Source organism: Acomys russatus, chromosome 5, assembly GCF_903995435.1.
Source record: "Acomys russatus chromosome 5, mAcoRus1.1, whole genome shotgun sequence".
NCBI classification, from domain to species: domain Eukaryota; kingdom Metazoa; phylum Chordata; class Mammalia; order Rodentia; family Muridae; genus Acomys; species Acomys russatus.
In genome coordinates, this window is record NC_067141.1 from 22,377,461 (window position 1) to 22,394,930 (window position 17,470).

The 17,470-nt window shown below is 50.2% G+C and overlaps 1 protein-coding gene across 1 annotated transcript in view; it reads right to left on the reverse strand.

Moving 5' to 3' along the window:
• The window catches only part of Mob2 (MOB kinase activator 2), a 56,423-nt gene extending 52,958 nt beyond the window's left edge, over window positions 1-3,465 (reverse strand). The window contains exon 1 of the mRNA XM_051145688.1: window positions 3,372-3,465. Coding sequence (XP_051001645.1) covers window positions 3,372-3,388 — 17 coding nt within the window. The 5' untranslated portion in view covers window positions 3,389-3,465. The remainder of the gene's footprint in view (window positions 1-3,371) is intronic.
• Window positions 3,466-17,470: the final 14,005 nt, after the last annotated feature.

Sequence of the window (17,470 nt, forward strand, 5' to 3'; positions counted from 1 at the left end):
GATAATGTTCCGTATCAAGCTGAGGGTAGCTCCGTGGTAGGTGGCTTGCCCAACAAGCTTAGGCCCGTGGGTTCCACCCCTAGCAACACACACACACACACACACACACACACACACACACACACACACAATTAAATCATGATCTTAGAAACAAAAGTCTATTAACTTTACTAAAAATTACCTAATCATGTACTTAAAACAAGCAAACTTGGTGGTACGTAAACGATACAACATGCGGCTGTTCAAACAAAACCTACAGACTCTGCAAGCCCAGTCAGATGTCAGTCACCAGAAATACTCTCCCAAGAGAGAAAGCTTTTCACCTCCATGCCAGCCTGTACACAACTGCTGAGCACAAAACTGCAGAAGGCTCCTCCAGACAGGGTAGAAAGCCCTGAGGCCATTTAGTTTTTACCTGTTAGCTGAGCAAGAGTAGACTTTCAAAGGTACACTGTATCAAATGACCAACACCAAGTTTCATCTCCTTTTGCCTGCACCAGAGAGATCTAAAGGCTCCAAGACCTGAACAGTAACTAGAGAGCAAGGCTTGGAAGACACCTGTAGCTCCACAAGAGTCAGGAACACCCAGAAAGGGAGCCATAGTAGCAGGCTAGAAAGGGACTACTGGGGAAGGCAGGGGTTCAGTAAGAGGAGCCAGGCAGGAGGGCCAATTTACTGTCATCAGTGGGAAGAGGAGAAAGTACATTCTTTTAACTCCAAGGAGCTTCTGCACTGTGCTTTTTGCTAGATAAAAATCCAAACTGCACTCAGACCTTCTGCTTAAATGCCTGCCCCTGACAGGAAAGATTCAACTGTTTCCTAAAGTATCACTCAGCATGTTGAAGTTCCCTCCTCCAAATCCTGAGCAGCTTCCCTTTGGGTGTTACCCTGCTCTTAGTTATCCAGAACAGAACAAAGACCCACTACACTAAAGTTGTAACCCTTTCTAATACGGAATGAAGTCAGTCTGACTATATACACTGCTTCACAACAAGCTCAAAGCTTCTCCAACAGAGAAAACCTACAGGACAAGAGGTGGCTAAGAGCCACACCCACAACATTCTCCAGAAATCACCACCAAGTCCCAACGTGCCAAACTCTGCTCTGGCTATCCCAAGCATGTTTCCCTGCACGGCCCTTCCTTCTGAGCAGCTGGAAAGCTAAAGATAAGGCTGTGAGATGCTCGAAGTCCCAGCCTGATCCCCACCAGCAGAGAGGAAGCTGTGGTTTTCCACTTGCACTTTTGTGAACTGTTCTTCTGGCTCTAACAGTTCCTGCAAGAGAACGCTACTATCACACTCACACTTCATTCACCCAACATGAGGTAATTCTACAAGCCCTTTACAGCAAGCAAGTAAGCAAGCAAGCAAGCAGACAGACCTCCAAGCATTAAGTACTGCTTCCTCATCGACACTGAATAGTCTGAATTAAGGAAACCACCAAGACACAACAAACGATAATACATTTCTCCAATTCTTCCAAATGAAAAACTACTTAAAGACAAAGTTCCAGCCACGAGCAAACAATGGGTGCTCAGAAGGAAAAATGGGCTCACTCCCTACTGACCACCTGGCCAGCTCACACCCAGACAGAGATCAGAAGACAAAGTGGATAAGATTGGGGGGCGGGTGTCCTGAGGCTTACTCAGAAACTTCCATGCTTCCTACTTTTATAGCAATGCTGTGAAAGACGGATAAGGAATACTGGGGCACCATGCTTTTATCTTCCAAGATACCAAGGAGGAGCTATACCTGACCTCTGGGGAAAAAAGAGGATTTTAGGGACGGAACTGTTAAAGAACTTACGACTGCTAATATCTTATATGTAACCTGTGACACTTAAGACTGTAGACACAAAGAGAATTACCCTGCAGCAAGATTCCTCTTTAGAAGTCTCCACTGCCCTTTGCAACCACGTCTCTATCTTTATAGTGAGTTGGGGATTCCTTCCCTTCCTAAAGATTCCAGACGCAGAAGCATCCCCCAACTATACTCTAGGGTGTGGACTGGCCCCTCCATCCTAGAATAAGAGACAGGAGTTCAGCTGTCCTTTCCCACAGAGCTCCTTGTTACCAAAGGCCTTGACAGGAATCACAAGAACCAGTGTCTCTAAAGGCTGACGATGGTTAATGTCTGCATATTTGCGATGGTGATTCACTCCACAAAACACAGTCCTCCATCAATTTAAAGACTGACTTCTGCTCAGTCTCTAGGCAAAAAGTACCTACCACTCATGGGCATAGGCCTGTAAAAATTACACACACAGCAACGGGCAGCTTCCTCACTGACCAAGCTGACAGATTCAGTTCTCTTGCAGTGAAACTGTATTTGCAGGTGGGACAAGTTATCTCCAGTGCTGGCCGCCCTCTCCACATATGCATCAAGGAGAACGATCTGAAATAGCTGGACACAGATATATGTCCTGCACTTAAAACCCCTGGGCTTCAGAGACTTTGTAAATGACCAGGATATGTTCCCTGCCAGCGCTTACCATATGCCAAACGTGTGCTGGCCCTTACCTCAGTTTACCTTTCCATAAACCTATACTGCAAATTTCACAGCTTCCATCTGACAGGCCATGCTTCTAAAGCAAGTCTAGAGAAGACCACACAGCTTGTAAGCAGAGGTGAGCCAGTGACAGTGCTGCCTCTTAGGGAAACCAGATGAGCCTCCACCTGGTCCCTTGTGCCACCCTCACCACTGCCCTAAGTGGCACAGTGTGGCTCCCGGTCTCCCTGGGCCTCCTGATTACTCCTAGGGCTGCCTGTCCCCTTAGTCCGCCCTCTCCCTAGTTTGCAGCACTGGGAGGTCAAAACCCTCCATCGCCTCAGTCATCCTGACAGTACCACCTCTACACTGCCTTCCGCCTTCCCCGACTTCTGTCTCCAAGGTCCTGTGCAGTCCTCGCACTGCTGAATCCGAAGGGCGGCATCTCCGTGGCCAAGCAGGGTAATGCTGACCCCGCGGCAGGGCCACGGGCACCACACGGGGTCGGGAACCGAGACTCGGGGAGAGCGCGCACGGCCAGGAGCGCCCGCCTCTCACTCTCCTCAAAAGTAAATTGGAAGAAAGTCACTAGGACGGAAGAACTTTCGCAGACCCTGCGAAGACCGACGGCGGACAGTGCCCGGCGCCCGACTAGCAGCCCGTCAACCTGCGGCGAGGGACTGCGGCCTCTCGGGACAGCGCCTCGGGGACCGGGCCTCGCTCCCGCCCGCCGCCCTCCCGTCCGCCCGTCCTCCCAGCACCCCGCAGAGGCTGGCTGCCCTCCCGAGCCCCGGCCCCTCCTGGAGTCCGCCGCCCGCCGCCCACGCTCGCTATGTTCGCCGCCGCCCCGCACAGCGCCGCGCTGCGCCGGCCGCCGCCACTCACCCCATGAGCCAGTCCATGGCTGCGCGGGGCCCGCGCCTCGCTCGGCCTCAGCCCCGCCGGCGGCCGGAAGTAAACACTCGACGGCTCCCGCCCGCTGCCGGAAGTGACGCGCGCACGGCTTGCTGGGACGCGTAGTCCCAGCGGCCCCTGCGGCCATGCCCAAGGCTACCTGTTCGGGAGTCGCTGGACTTGATGTACGACGAACCTCCGGGCTCCCGACCCCGGAGTGTCCTGGTCCCGAAGACTTCCCGGAACTCCGTAGTTTCAAGATCCCCATAGTGCGAGTAACTTCAGAGCACCCCGGAAACCCAGACGCCCGGAATTCCGGAGTGCCTCGGACCTGCAAAGTGCCTGTAATACCACAGTGCCCTGGACCTTGCAGTGCCCTACCCCGGTGTTATAGACCTGGGGTGCCCTAACCTCAGGAGTGACCCTTACCCCCAGAGTGCCTAAGTCCGCGAAGTGCACACACCCTTAGGAATCTAAAGTTCCTGGAACCTGATTATCCCTGACCCCAGTCTATCCCAGATGTGGAAGTGCTCAGACTTAGAAGTGCCTGGAATCCTACAGTGGCCCCAACCCACCTTCAACCCCAGGCAGAATGCCTCTGCCCTGAAGGATGTGCCCCTTCCCTCATCCCCTGCTGTTTATATCCTTCGTGCTATCCACCTTAAACCTGTTGTCATCTTTTGCCCTACCTAGTGCCTTTGCCAGGACTGTTCTGACCACACTTGCCTCTTTGGTGTCCTCTTGCGCTTTTCTGGCCGTTCCTTTGTATCTCAGATGTTTACCCGTGCAGACATGCTTTTCCCCTTGTGTTCCCAATTGTTCCCTTGCTCCAAGAGCTGTACCCTCACTCTTCTGGGTAACTCACTATCATCCAGGATACTTCTCTCCAGCCCATAAGTCACCTCATAGTCCAGGGTATCTATCCTCTTTTCGGTTCATTCCTGAGCCTGACCAGTACCAAGAACTCGATGAGTACCAGTGAAAGGCTGACTCTCCATTCTCTACGCTGGAGAGATGCTTCCAGGAGGATACATTAGAGCAGAGGTGCCACAACAACCTGACTCACTAGTGTCTTCAGTGGGGTGTAATGAATAGCAGGCACCAGACAGATGACACCTTTAGGCCAGCTGCCTACTGTAATGCAGCTGTCATAACCTTGAGATGGTATTCACCCTTTCCAAAAGAGCCATTCCAGGATGCTAGGAGATGTCCGGTCCATTCCTTATTTACCCCCACAAACTGTCAGGCACCTGAAGGGGGTATAGGGTGGCAATTTTATCACTAACAGATAACTGAGATGAAACAGTGAGGAAGGAAAAGATCTGGAGAGGGGAAAGTCACCTAATCAAGACTATATCAGGAGGGAGAAGGAAATCAGTCCTGTGCTCTCCTCCATTTCCATTCCCAGGGGCCCCCCACCCCATAACCACCTTGCTTTTATCCAGCCATCAGCCAGCTGCCTTACAATGCGACCTTGTCTGCTGCTTCTGAGAAGCATCAGTCTTTGGTGAGCCATCCTGCTTTCGACTGCCGCTATCTGCCATCAGCAGTTGCCCTAGGCTGGTTGTGGTAAGATGGGCTAGTCTCTCCCAGTTTCTAACATGGGACACTTGGACAAGCTGTTCAATGGTCTGTGCCTCCATCTCTTTTCTTAAAAAAAAAAAAAAAAAAAGTGGGCCAAGTGTGGTGGTGCATGCCTTTAATCCCAGCACTCAGGAGTCAGAGGCAGGCAGATTGCTGTGAGTTCAAGGCCAGCCTAGTCTACAAAGTGAGTCCAGGACAGCCAAGGCTACACAGAGAAACACTGTCTCAAAAAACAAAAACAAAACAAAACAAAATGATCTAGGCATGGTGGCACATGCCTGTAAACTCATCACTCAGGGGCCAGAGGCAGAGGGATCACTGTGAGTTTGAGGACAGCTGGCCACAGATTTGCAGCAACCCTCCTGCCTTAGGCTCCTGAGTGCTAAGGTATGGACACGAGCCATCACACCTAGTTGAAGCTGATGTCAGACCACAGAAGCCTCCAAATGTCACCAATGTCTGAGTTTCTAAACTTTCTTGGGGTAAGTAGTGGTTTGAATAAGCATGACCCTCAGCTGAGTGTGGTGGCACACGCCTGTGATTCCAGCACTCAGAGAGGCAGAGGCAGGTGGATTCTGTGAGTTTGAGGCCAGCCTGGTCTACAAAGTGAGTCTAGGACAGCCAAGGCTACACAGAGAAACCCTGTCTCAAAGAAGGAGGAGGAAGATGAGGAGGAGAAGGACCCTCATAAGCTCATATATTTGAATACTTAGTCACCAGAGAGTGGAACTCTGAGTGGAATAAAAGGATTAGAAAATGTGGCTTTGTTGGAATAGGTGTGACCTTGTTGGAAGAGGTATGACATTGGTGGACTTTGAAGTTTCAAAAGCATATGCCAGCCCTGGGCTCTTTCTCTCTGCCTACAGTTCAGGATATAGCCCTTAGCAACTACTGCTTCAGCATCTGTCTGCATGCTGCCATGCTCCCTGCCATGATAATAATGAACTAAACTTCTGAAACTGTAGCAAACTCTCAGTTAAATTCTTCCTTCCTTCCTTCCTTTTTAAAGAGTTGCCTTGAGCCAGGTGTGGTGGTGCACACCTTTAATCCCAGCAGTTGGGAGGCAGAGGCAGGTGGATCGCTGTGAATTCCAGGCCAGTCTGGTCTACAAAGTGAGTCCAGGACAGCCAAGGCTACACAGAGAAACCCTGTCTTGAAAACTAAAATAAATAAAGAGTTGCCTTGGTCATGGTGTTTCTTCACAGCAATAGAACAGTGACTTGGCAAGAATATATGTTATTTTACAATCTAGCCTTTGTAATGGAAGTTTTGGTTTCTTTGTAAACTCAGTTATGTTGTTGCAAGTATGTTTTTGTTTTGCTTTAGTTTGTCCACAGCTGATAATTGTCTCGTGCAGGGCGTGGTCTTGGCCAGCTGGTAACAGCCTGCAGCATGGTCTAGAACTCTGAGGAAGATGAAATCCTGGCAGGCGGGGGGCGGGGGTGGGCGCGTTGGGGCGAGCACACTGGGAGAGAAAGCATGGCATTTGGTGATGGCATGTGGGGTGTGTAGCAGTTTGGAGAGATCAGAGAGGGACGGTGAGGTGGCTTGGAGATAGACAGAGAGAAACTTTTCAATGCAGTGGCTCAGAGGGAGTGCTTGCTGGGTTTGCTGTTGATGGAGATTGGTATTGCCCGAAAAGAACCCAATTGACCTTAAACACCTGGGAGAAGTAAAGAGGTCTGCGTCCCCTCTCCCCACTAACCTTTCTGTCTTACCCAGAGTTAAGGGGTTGGTGAAGAGAGGTAGAGGCCAATACCCCAAATAAAAAGAGTATTAAAATAGAGCATCAACAAGCTTCTCACTAGTACCTCAGCTCCTGGGTCTACCCATGAAACATCGTCTATATAGTAGAATGTTGTGATCCCCTGAACATGCTGGGACACTCTGTGTGGACTTAACTTGGGGGTAATAGCATTTGAAGTGGTTTACTTCTTGAGGCAAGATGGTAGGGACAAGAATTTCATCGCTCAACAGTTCGGTGGCACACGCCTATAATCTCAGCACTTGGGGAGGCAGAGGCAGGGGGACCTCAGTGAGTTCAAGGCTAGCCTTGTATACAAATTGAAGCCAAGACAGCCAAGGCTACACAGAGAAACTCTGTCTTGGGATGAGGAGGAGTTCATCCCTCCAAGAGACAGCATGCTATTTCTGGCATCCTCTGTTTATTGAGGGGGTCAAAACGTTAGAACCTTAGTTCCTGGGGTGGTGGAGAGGTGTCCGATCCTTTCAGAGCCATTTGGTGAAAGGGGAGTTCTTTACCCCTGCTCTGATACTAAGGTAATTGTCGTGGTTGTTCGAAGGTAACTGATATAAAAGAAGCAAGCCTGGCCCTTCCCAGCTCTCTCTGCCACTGGGTTTGGAATGTGATCGCTTTGTTCCTACTCATGCTCCCATCGTTTCCTGTACACTGTGAGGTGCTATAGCCGAGAGCCCATACCAGGGTCTGCACCGTGTTTGCACAAAACTGTGAGCTAAACAAGCCTCCTTATTTTAACAAAGTTAGCTTCGGGCCAATAGTTTATTTAATAATTATTATTATTATCATCATCATCGTCGTCATCATCATCATCTTGGGTTTTCGAGACAAGGTTTCTCTGTGTAGCCTTGGCTGTCCTAGACTTGCTTTGTAGACCAGGCTGGCCTCGAACTCACACTGATCCACCTGCCTCTGCCTCTGCCTCCTGAGTGCTGGGATTAAAGGCATGTGCCACCACTCCAGGCTCCAATATTTCATTATAGTGACTTAAAGCTTATTGAGATATTGATGGATTGCTGGGATTGATGTGCCAATAAGGTCCCCAATGCTAGAGAAATAGCTGCAACTGGACTCATTTATGTGTTTCAACTAACAACAATCCAGTGTATTAACAACACTCCTCGTCCTGGGCAAGGATGAAACAGAGGAATAAAATTGCAATGTTAGAAGCCCCTCTGCTGTGTCTGTCAGACCTGGAAGAGTGATACCAACCTCTGAGTTTCTCTGGAGATGAAGTTTTACTTTTAGTTGACCATTTTACATAGAAAGTCGAGCACAGGGCTTTCCATGTAACCCTTCCTTCTTTGCACTAACCTAGTCCTCCATTAACAGGCACAGAGCACCAGCTATGCATTGGACATTTCTAAGGTGCTCGGAAAACAGAAGTGGAAAAACCCCATATTAATCTTTGCAGCTGGCTGGCAGGAGTACTAATTGATGAGAAAAGGGGGTGGGGCTATGCATGTCAGAAAGTAATGGGCACACTAGAGAATAAAGCTGCTGCTTACAAGAGGACCGAGAATGCTGGCTGTTGAAGCAGTCACCCCCAAAGACATTGTGAAGCCTGACACACACACCCCGCCCCATACTTCAGCACATGGCCATATAGGAAACAGGCACTGGAGGTCTAATCACTGAAGGTGAGGTCATTCATTGTAGAATAGGGACCTAATCCAGTAGAATTCCCCTTATACAAAGGGGAAATTCAAGCCAGGTGTGGTGGCTCACGTCTTTAATTCCAGCACTCGGGAGGCAGAGACAGGTGAATCGCTATGAATTCTATGAATTCGAGGCTAGCCTGGTCTACAAAGTGAATCTAGGACAGCCAAGGCTACACAGAGAACCCTTGTCTTGAAAAACCAAAATAAAAAACAAACAAAAAACCAAACAAACATCATGTGCCTGCATTTCTAAACCATTTGCTTGGTGGCACATTGTGATAGCAGCTTTGGGACTAACAGACACAGGTCCTAGAGCCTACCTTTGTTACCATGTCCCTTCTTCTCAGTTTTGAGGGGCCCCTGGGTCAGGATTTCTACAGCTATCTAGGAGCTAGTCTCCAACCCAGACCAGACAGCCCTCAAGCTAGAACCTATGGCACTCTCACTCCCACCCCAGGTAGCTGTTCCCCTGTGGGGTAGAAATCTGAGGCCTTCAGGATGACACCAACCACGTGGCCGTGTTTTCAGAGCGTAAGGATGATCCACCCCCAACCCCTAGTCAGGCTTTACTTCTGAGACATACTCTGAGTTTGCTGGGCCTTTTCCTCGCACAACTTGGGCCTGACTACTCTTCCTTCTCTGGGATCCACTAGCTGCGCTGCCTCACCCTGAGTCAGAGGCACAGCCAGTGTGGGGTGGCAGGCATCTCTTCCCTCCTCCCTTTTTCATTGCTCACCCCCATGGACAACGGCTTGGCACAGGAGGAGCCCTGTGACACACATTCCCCTGCCCTTTGGAGACGGGAGATCAATGGCTCCCTCCCACCTCGGGAGCTGGCTCTGTCCTTAGGAGTGTCCTAAGTGAAGCCAGGGGCACCCATAGCTGCTAGCGCCTGCTGGACAGGAGAGAGGGCCCCCCCCCCCACCCCTGGGCCTCACCATCCATGAAGGACAGTGTTTACTTCACCATCTATAAGTCCAGAGATTTGTTTAGAGGGAAGAGTCATGGAGAGCCAGAGCTCTGCCTGCTGCAATAGTCTGACCTCCCCTCCCCAAAACCCTGCCAGGCATCGTCTCTCCCAAGGCTTCAATCAGCATCTCAGATATCCCCTTTGCAGCTCATGCTGTGCCTCCATCGCATGCTCGTGCTGCTCTCTGTAGTGATTCTCATGTGGAGACAGGATTCCTGAGGGACAGACACTTATCTAAGGCCACTCAGGTAGGGAGCTGGAATCCGAGACCATGTGCTCTCATCTTCTTATGGCACCCCGAGGAGCAGGCTGGACAGGCTGGACAGCAGGATCTCCACCCTGTGGCAGAGAAAAGGATGAAATCCCTTCAGAGAGCCTCATGTTATCCTCTGCAGAGCACAAAAAGCCCCTTCAAGGTTCACTGCGCATGGTGCACTGCTCCTGGGGTAGCCAGAGCTCAGGGTGGGGGTGCTCATGAGTAGCAATCATTTCCAAGCACTCACCAAGAGCTCGGCAAATGCATCACAAACAGGCCCTAGGCCACCCTGGGACCATAGACCTGGCCAAGATGACACAGCGGGAGGTTGCTCCCAGAACTCAGATTGTGTGTTGTGTTGCCCAGGATCTCAGAAGCAGAAGCTTGCATCCTGGGCTGTCCTGTTCACCTAGGACTTACCTGGCATCTGTAGGGGAACCGTAAGGAGTTCCTGCCAGCCAAAGTTCAAATGAGACAGTGTGTCGGTCAGGACCTCACTGCTTCCTGAAAGCCTTCCTGCCCATTTAACTGGGGCCCTGCAGTCATCAGAGGAGGTAGCAGGCCCCTGAGGAAGCATGACACACATCAAGTTCTCTGTTCCCAAAGGCTTGTTAACAGTTCAGCTGCAGAGGCTATGCCTGCCTTCTAAGATACTGGCTGTCACCTGCGAGTTTACACTGGGTTGAGAGACCCTGAAGTGACTGGTTGAGGATTGTGGGGCTTCCTGGGGATGTCCTAGCAATGACCACAATGCTGCTGATTCCAGACAACAGAAACGGATTCTCTCTCAACTGAGGAGGAAAGAAGCATGAGATCAAGGGGCCACAAAGCTTAGGGAAGGGTCCTTATGGCCTCTCCCCAGCTCCACTGGTTTCTGGTATTCCTCTGCTACATACACATAGTTCAACCTCTGCCTCTGTCTTCATACAATGCGAAGGCTTAGAGCTTCTATCAGTCAGAGTTCTCTAGAGGGAATAGAACTGATGGAATAAATAAAAATTACAAAGATGATTTATTTGATTGGCTTATATAACCTGGACTGGGTAGTCCAACAAGGGCCAGGCTGAGTCCCCTGTAGATGTTCAGCCCACAGGGCACGATGCCTGAATCTGGTGCTGAAGTCCTGGAGGATTCCCAGAGAGCTTTCAACCATCATTGGAAAGACAAAGAAACTGGGTGGGTCCTAATATCTGCAAAGGATGGTGGTGGCAGCAGTAGCAACATAGTACATGCCCTCATAAGCAAAGAGTAAAGGCAGACAGGCAAAAAGCAGTACTGCCTTCCTCTCAGCCATCTTTATATTTGGGCTACTGCTGGAGATTCCATCTAGTTTAAAGTAGGATCTCCCCACCTTGACTGATACTTCTAGAAAATATCCCCCACAGACTTACACAGGGGCATGACCCTTAGTTGACTCTAGATGCAATCAAATTGACCACAAAGATCAACTGTCACAAGGTTAGATGGCAAAGGGGGCGCTCAGTATTTCAGCTGTAGGTTTTTCAATTAGTGTTGAGTGTTCCAGGTGGCTTTCATGACCAAAGCCCCAGAATGACCATGTAGTCGCCCTCTGACACTTATTATTGGTTGGATTGTATCCTCCTAACATCCAGGACCTCAGAATGTGACCTTATTGAACTTGTGCCCTTATCCATATGACTTAGATAAAGTTACTCTGAAATAGCTTGGGATGCTAATCCAAAGTGACTGGTGACCCAACAAAGGGTTCCAGGAGCTCCACTGCAGCTAAGGATGAGGCCCGGGGTGGGTTTTCTCTCTCAGCACTGAGAAAGAGCCTGCTCCTTCATCCACTTTGGCAACAGTTGATTTCTGAGGCCTACCCCGTTCATGAGGATTGTTACAGAAGCCCCAGGGAACACACAGCACCAAAAAGGGAAACTCTAATGCCAAGCAGGCCCTGCTGGCTGTGATGGGTACAACTGACTCCGACCCTAAGACTTGAATGTCCACTCAACATAGAGGGGTTTAAGTGAAGCCTTGAACTTGGCAGCAGCTTGTCACTGGGCAAGGGATGGGGGTGCCAGCACAGACTGGTGGCAGGCCAGGGAGAGAGACACCTTCTGGGAGGAACCATAGATAGTCTGGGGGTTGGGGGTGTTGGTGGCAGAGGTGACTGAGCAAATAGAGGAATGGTGGTAAAACCATCTAGGTGAGTCTGGCACTTCTAGGTCTGAAAGTCCAGGAAGAAATCTGGTTGGAGAAACCATCGAGGCAATTGGGTTGAAGGCATGAGTGTGGCTGATCTTTCTGAGGGATGCCAGAAAGCCAAAAGCAGGCGCAGGTCCAGAATGCCAGCACAACTGTGGCTTCAGCCAGGTCAAGGGAAGAGCCTCAGAGGGAAGGTGGGAAGGAGGCAGGGTTGGAGACCTTGAAAGTCTGGGTCGAGTCTTTCTTTCAGCTTGAGGAAGACCACACCAGTGGGAAGCACAAAGTACAATGGCTATCGCCCACGGACCAGGTCCAGCCCTCGCCTGCTCAGATGCGGGCAGCAGGTGGCACTAGTGGGCTGCTTTCAATCCTCCCAGCTGAAGCTCCACACTGGAGCTGGGTGGTGAAAAGCAAGTCACCACCTACCAGAGGCCAATGCCATCCTAGTCGGGACAGGTTGCATCAAGAGAGACTCAGGCAACCATTTGACCACCTAGTGCTAGAATCTCAAGCTGTGCTGGGTACAGAACCCAGAGCGAGCAGATGCTCATTGTATCATTGTCTCTGGAGCTCCCTTGTAGCAGTGCTAAGAAGGCAGAGAATGGGCGGGCCCTGGTTGCCTAAGGCCATTGCCATCACTGTGCCCAGCCTTCTAGCCCCAGAGCAGGCATTGCACCTGCCGCTGTGCTCCAGCCAGTAATCACCAGTAAGATTACACCCACTCCCACTGACATAGCAGCACGCTCCTAACTCTAGCTCTCCCTAAATCAGCATGCAGAAGTTGTGGAGGGGAGTGGCCAAGGGAGGAGTGGGGCCCAAACGCCCCCTCCTCTTCCCATTTTAGTCTCCGGTCCTGAATCCTGTGGTTCAGGTTATCTCTGATTCACCTCCTGTCTGCCCCAGCTTCCCTCCCCACAGGTGACCAGCAATAGCACAAGGAGCTGGGTAGTTGGGTGGGGAATCCAGGCAGAGTAGTCCTCAGCGAGACCCTAGACTGAAGTCATTGACTGGCTGTAGGGTTCTCTCTTTAATTTCCAGGACACAGCCTACTGTGGCTACTCAATGCTGGCTGCCTGTTGGTGTTTGACCAGGGGCCTAGATGCACAATGCTGAGGTGGGTGGAAAAGACCTGGGGAGGAGGAACCTGAGCAAGGAGGGCAGGGCAGGCACTTAGAGCCTAACGTTTGTGTCTGGCTTCCCATTAGCTGTAATATTCTCTTGGACATATGGGCTGTCTCCCCTAGACTCCTGTCTCAGATCCACCTCTGACCCAGGGGGAGGCTGGGATAGAAAAGATTAAGGTATTTGGGGAGGGCCTTTGACTACCCAGACTGAGACAAGCGGAGTGTCAATGCATCTGGACCTTACTGGGTGTGCCTATGAGATGTAGGAGGAGTCACGTTCAAGGTTCAAGGATTTTGATTAGAAAAGGACAGAAAGCCAGGGTGTGGTGGCGCATGCCTTTAATCCCAGCACTCGGGAGGCAGAGGCAGGTGGATTGCTGTGAATTCAAGGCCAGCCTGGTCTACAAAGTGAGTCCAGGACAGCCAAGGCTACACAGAGAAACCATGTCTCAAAAAACAAAAACAACAACAGCAATGAAACAGAACAAAACAAAATGAAAAGAAAAGAAAGAAAAGAAAAGGACAGAAAGAGGTAGGGCTGTCTATCTCCTTTCTTTTCTTTTTTTTTTTTTTTTTTTTTGGTTTTTCGAGATAGTCCTGGAATTCACTCTGTAGACAAGGCTGGCCTTGAACTCACAGAGATCCACCTGCCTCTGCCTCCAAAGTGCTGGGCTTAAAGGTGCATGGGTGCCTGGGTGTGAGCTATCACCACCTAGCTCTCTCTCTATTTAGTTCTTTAGTCCTCAGGAGGCAGCGGTGGGAGAGGGGTGTGGAGAGGTGAGGGGAACAGGGGGCACTGCTACCCAAGAAACAATCTTGATCCCAAGGCCAGGAACTGCTGTGGGAAAGCCACTTGGAAGGACACAGGTTCCCACCTCCCTGACCCTCCTCAGTTTCAGCGTGGTGCTGTGAGTTACCGCCCTAGTGTGGATGGGCAGAGGCCCTGATGTTACCCTCATCCCTGAAACATTCTGGGTACAGGCACTCCATTGCACTGAGGGGCATTGGGAGACTGGGGACCCAGGTCTGTTTTGTGTCCTCCTCTGGAGTCAGACACTCAGGTCTATCCTCCTCCTCCTCAGCCTTTTAGGGACTCACTTCACTCCTTCTATTTAAGGCTCTCCTTGGCTATTTATAGTCATGTCCACTAATTGCATCAGCCCGAGTCTGGCTTCCTCCATAGATGCTAATGGTATGCCAATGGTGCCACTGACCCCATACCTTGGTGTGGTTCCTGATGAGAAAAGGGTAAGAGGAAACTTCAGCTTTGCCTGTCAGCACTTGGCCTTGCTTGACTAGTGCTCTAGTTTACGGTTTGGTGCTTGCAAAGATGTAGAGACTTGTCTTGGGGTCACACCTGCAGTTCCTTTAGCACCCTTCCACCTAGGGAAAGTCCCCCAGTCTTTTGTCTCAGACACTCCCCTTTCTGAGATCACCTCCACCGCAGGGGGTCCTGGAGAGGGAAAAGGCGCATTGATAGATACTTAACCCAGTCTACTTGGGAAGGCTGGAGGGAGCACACCAGACATAGGCTTGAGCTTTGCCCTAAGTGCTCGCAGCATCCTTCTCTGTGGCCTGGGACAGTGGTAGTAGAAGAGAGGGAACTTTTACACTCCCCAACCTTTCAGGAAACAGGCCCAGATAGTCTCCTCTTTCCCTCTTTGAGAAAGACTGGCTCTCCTCCTGAGCAGCGAAGGGGTTGGGGAGAATCCCTTCATGAAGATACTTTCACTTCAAAGTGCCTGTGTCTATTTCCAGGAAGCACCTTAGGTCTAGGCTCAGGGGCCTTGAATAGGCCTGGAGCTGATCTCTGCCTCTGTAGTCTAGCTTTCACATATTCGATATAGGATTTGATTTCTCTGGAGGGTTTGCTCTCAACCTCCTGCCACCACCCTGAGGTAAGCCACCTTTCTGCAGAATCCTTTGTATGCCCCACCCTACTTGCTCTTCCGAGCCAGAGCACCTTATCTGGACAGAGGCTTCCAGCATCTCCGTGGCTCCTAGCTGGGCATCCTCTGGCCTTTTCTCCTGCCTGGTGACTCCCTGCAATGCTCCCTACCTATGTATGTGCCCAGCTTCTCCCAAGAACTCAGCCTTTGGAAGCTAAGCACTGCTGTGAACTGACCTCCCAGGTTGCTCACCAAGTTTCTCCAGTCCCGAGCGGAGAATCACTTCGACAAATCCACCCAGGGCAGCACAGGTTACGTAAGACCACCGCCAACAGCCAGTTAAGATATCTTCAGAGATTTTCCCACAGGATCTTCCAAGGAGTGACAATGGATCAAATGGAGAGACTAGTTCAGCCCCACTTTACCCTTGACTGGTTGAGGGATGTTGGGCGAAACTGCTCCTCTCTGGGTCTAGGAGAGAAACTGGGATCTGAGGTGGTATGCAGCCCTAGAACCGCTGTGGACATTCACTGGACACTCTCTGCGTTTAAGGCTAGTGTCTATCTATAGCACAAAGAAGAGTGATGGGCAGAGGGCATGCATTATAATCACTATTTGCTTCTTCTTTTTTTTTTTTTTTTTTTTTGAGTGTATTTATTTCATGTGTTACCACCTACCTGCATATCTGTGGGCGTGTCCATGCCACAGCTTCCACATGGAACTCAGAAGACAACCTACAGGAGCTGATGCTTTCTTTCCACCATGTAGGTTCCCAGATACTGAACTCGGCTCATTAGCTTTGACAGCAAGTGCCCCTGATTCATTCATTCATTTATTCTTTCTTTCTTTCTTTCTTTCTTTTTTAAGACAAGATTTCATGTAGCTCAGGTTGGCCTTGAACTCCAAGCAACCCTCTAGCCTCTCCTGAGTGCCGGGATTCCAGACTTGCACTACTGTGCATGGCTGAGCATACACCTTTGATATAAGACAGAAGAGCTCTATTTACCCAGAAGAGCTCTATCTACCCATGCACACATTCACCCTCCCTCTCTTTTAGCCATCCAGATACCTCTCATCCACTCAACTACGTGTCTATTCATTCATCAACGCCACTCAGCCACCCATCCATTGATCCTCCCATCCATGCTCCTTCTAATCCATTATCTATTCTTTTTATTTATCTGCCCACCTCCCCAGCTGTCTACCCACTGTCTGAGGCTAGTTTTGAGGCTCTCTTGGCTATGTGTTATACCCTGTCTCCAAAGACAACCCCCGCCTCTCTCTCCCTATTTTTCTCTCTGTTGTCACTGGCACTGTCAACATCTCTTATCTGGCTTAGGGCTGGAGAGAGAGGTGCAAACTGAGGTCATGTCTTTTTCGGAGGCTGTGTACATGGGTATGGCAGTATAGGAGTTGAACAAGGAGACAGCCCAGCATAGTTTGCTCTTGTTCAGTCTTTGGCTGAGATGACCTCTAGAAGTCATAGTGAGTTAGTAAACGGTACCTCCTATACTGCCTCTAGGATGCTTAGGCCAAAGCTCCCAGATAGGCTCCCAGGGGAAGGGCTCTCATCCATCTTTTGCAATTGTAGGTGCTCATGTGGGCCAAGGGTGGAAGGAGTACCCAGCCTGCTTGAGACAACCATCAGCTTTTTTCCAGTCCTTGGTTTTATTGACTCCTAGGGGCTGCCAGGGCTATAAATAGATGTTCTTAAGCTAAAAATAGGCTTGCTAGAGGCAGACTATGCTGCTAGCTTTCAGCTCTTTGAGGGCTCTTGAAGATGCAGAATTCAAGATTCTCTGAAAGAGGGGCTAGCCACATCCTCTTCCCCTCCTTTCTTGATTCTTCCTCCACCTTCTGGACCACTCACACATGGGTGTGCGCGACTGACACACACACACACACACACACACACACACACACACACAGAGCCTACTCATGGCCAATGTCACTGTCTGCCTGAAAGTAAAATGTGTCTCTGGAATAAGATAGCCAAGCCTGGAGAATGCTGCATTAGCCAGGGGCAGGGATCAGAACTATCCTCCCAGAAGCCCACTTGGGAATCCTCATAGGGTATCTAGGGTAGCCCATGTTGAGTGCTCCACACAGACTGTTATGATGAGACCCAAATGCTGTGGTGACCCAGAAAAGCCACATCTGGAAGTCTGTCCTATGGAGTGGTGCATGGATGCCCACAGCTACATGACTTATAATAATAACACATGGGAGATAAGGCTGGGAACTGTCTGGGCTGCACTGGTGTGTGGAGGCATGTGGGGGGTGGGCTATCTCCCCAGAGAGAGAAGCCCTCTGTCTGGAGACAAGGATGGATCCAGACACTAGTATGATTTTGCTTAATTTTTTTTTACAAAAAAAAAACCTTTTAAAAATGAAGATTGCTGGGTGGTGAGGGCACACTCCTGTAATCCCAGCACCCAGGGAGGCAGAGGCAGGCGGATCTCTGTGAGTTCGAGGCCAGCCTGGTCTACAAAGCAAGTCCTTACTACACAGAGAAACCCTGTCTCAGAAAAAAAAAAAAAAGGAGATTATAGGAATTGTGCCAATACCCAACTTGGCTTCTACTATTATCAAGCCAAAGACCTTTGGTATGGATTAAAGTGAGAGAGGGGTAGAGATCCATGGTCCCAGCTCCGGTAAGGGAAAAGATGGCTGCTCAG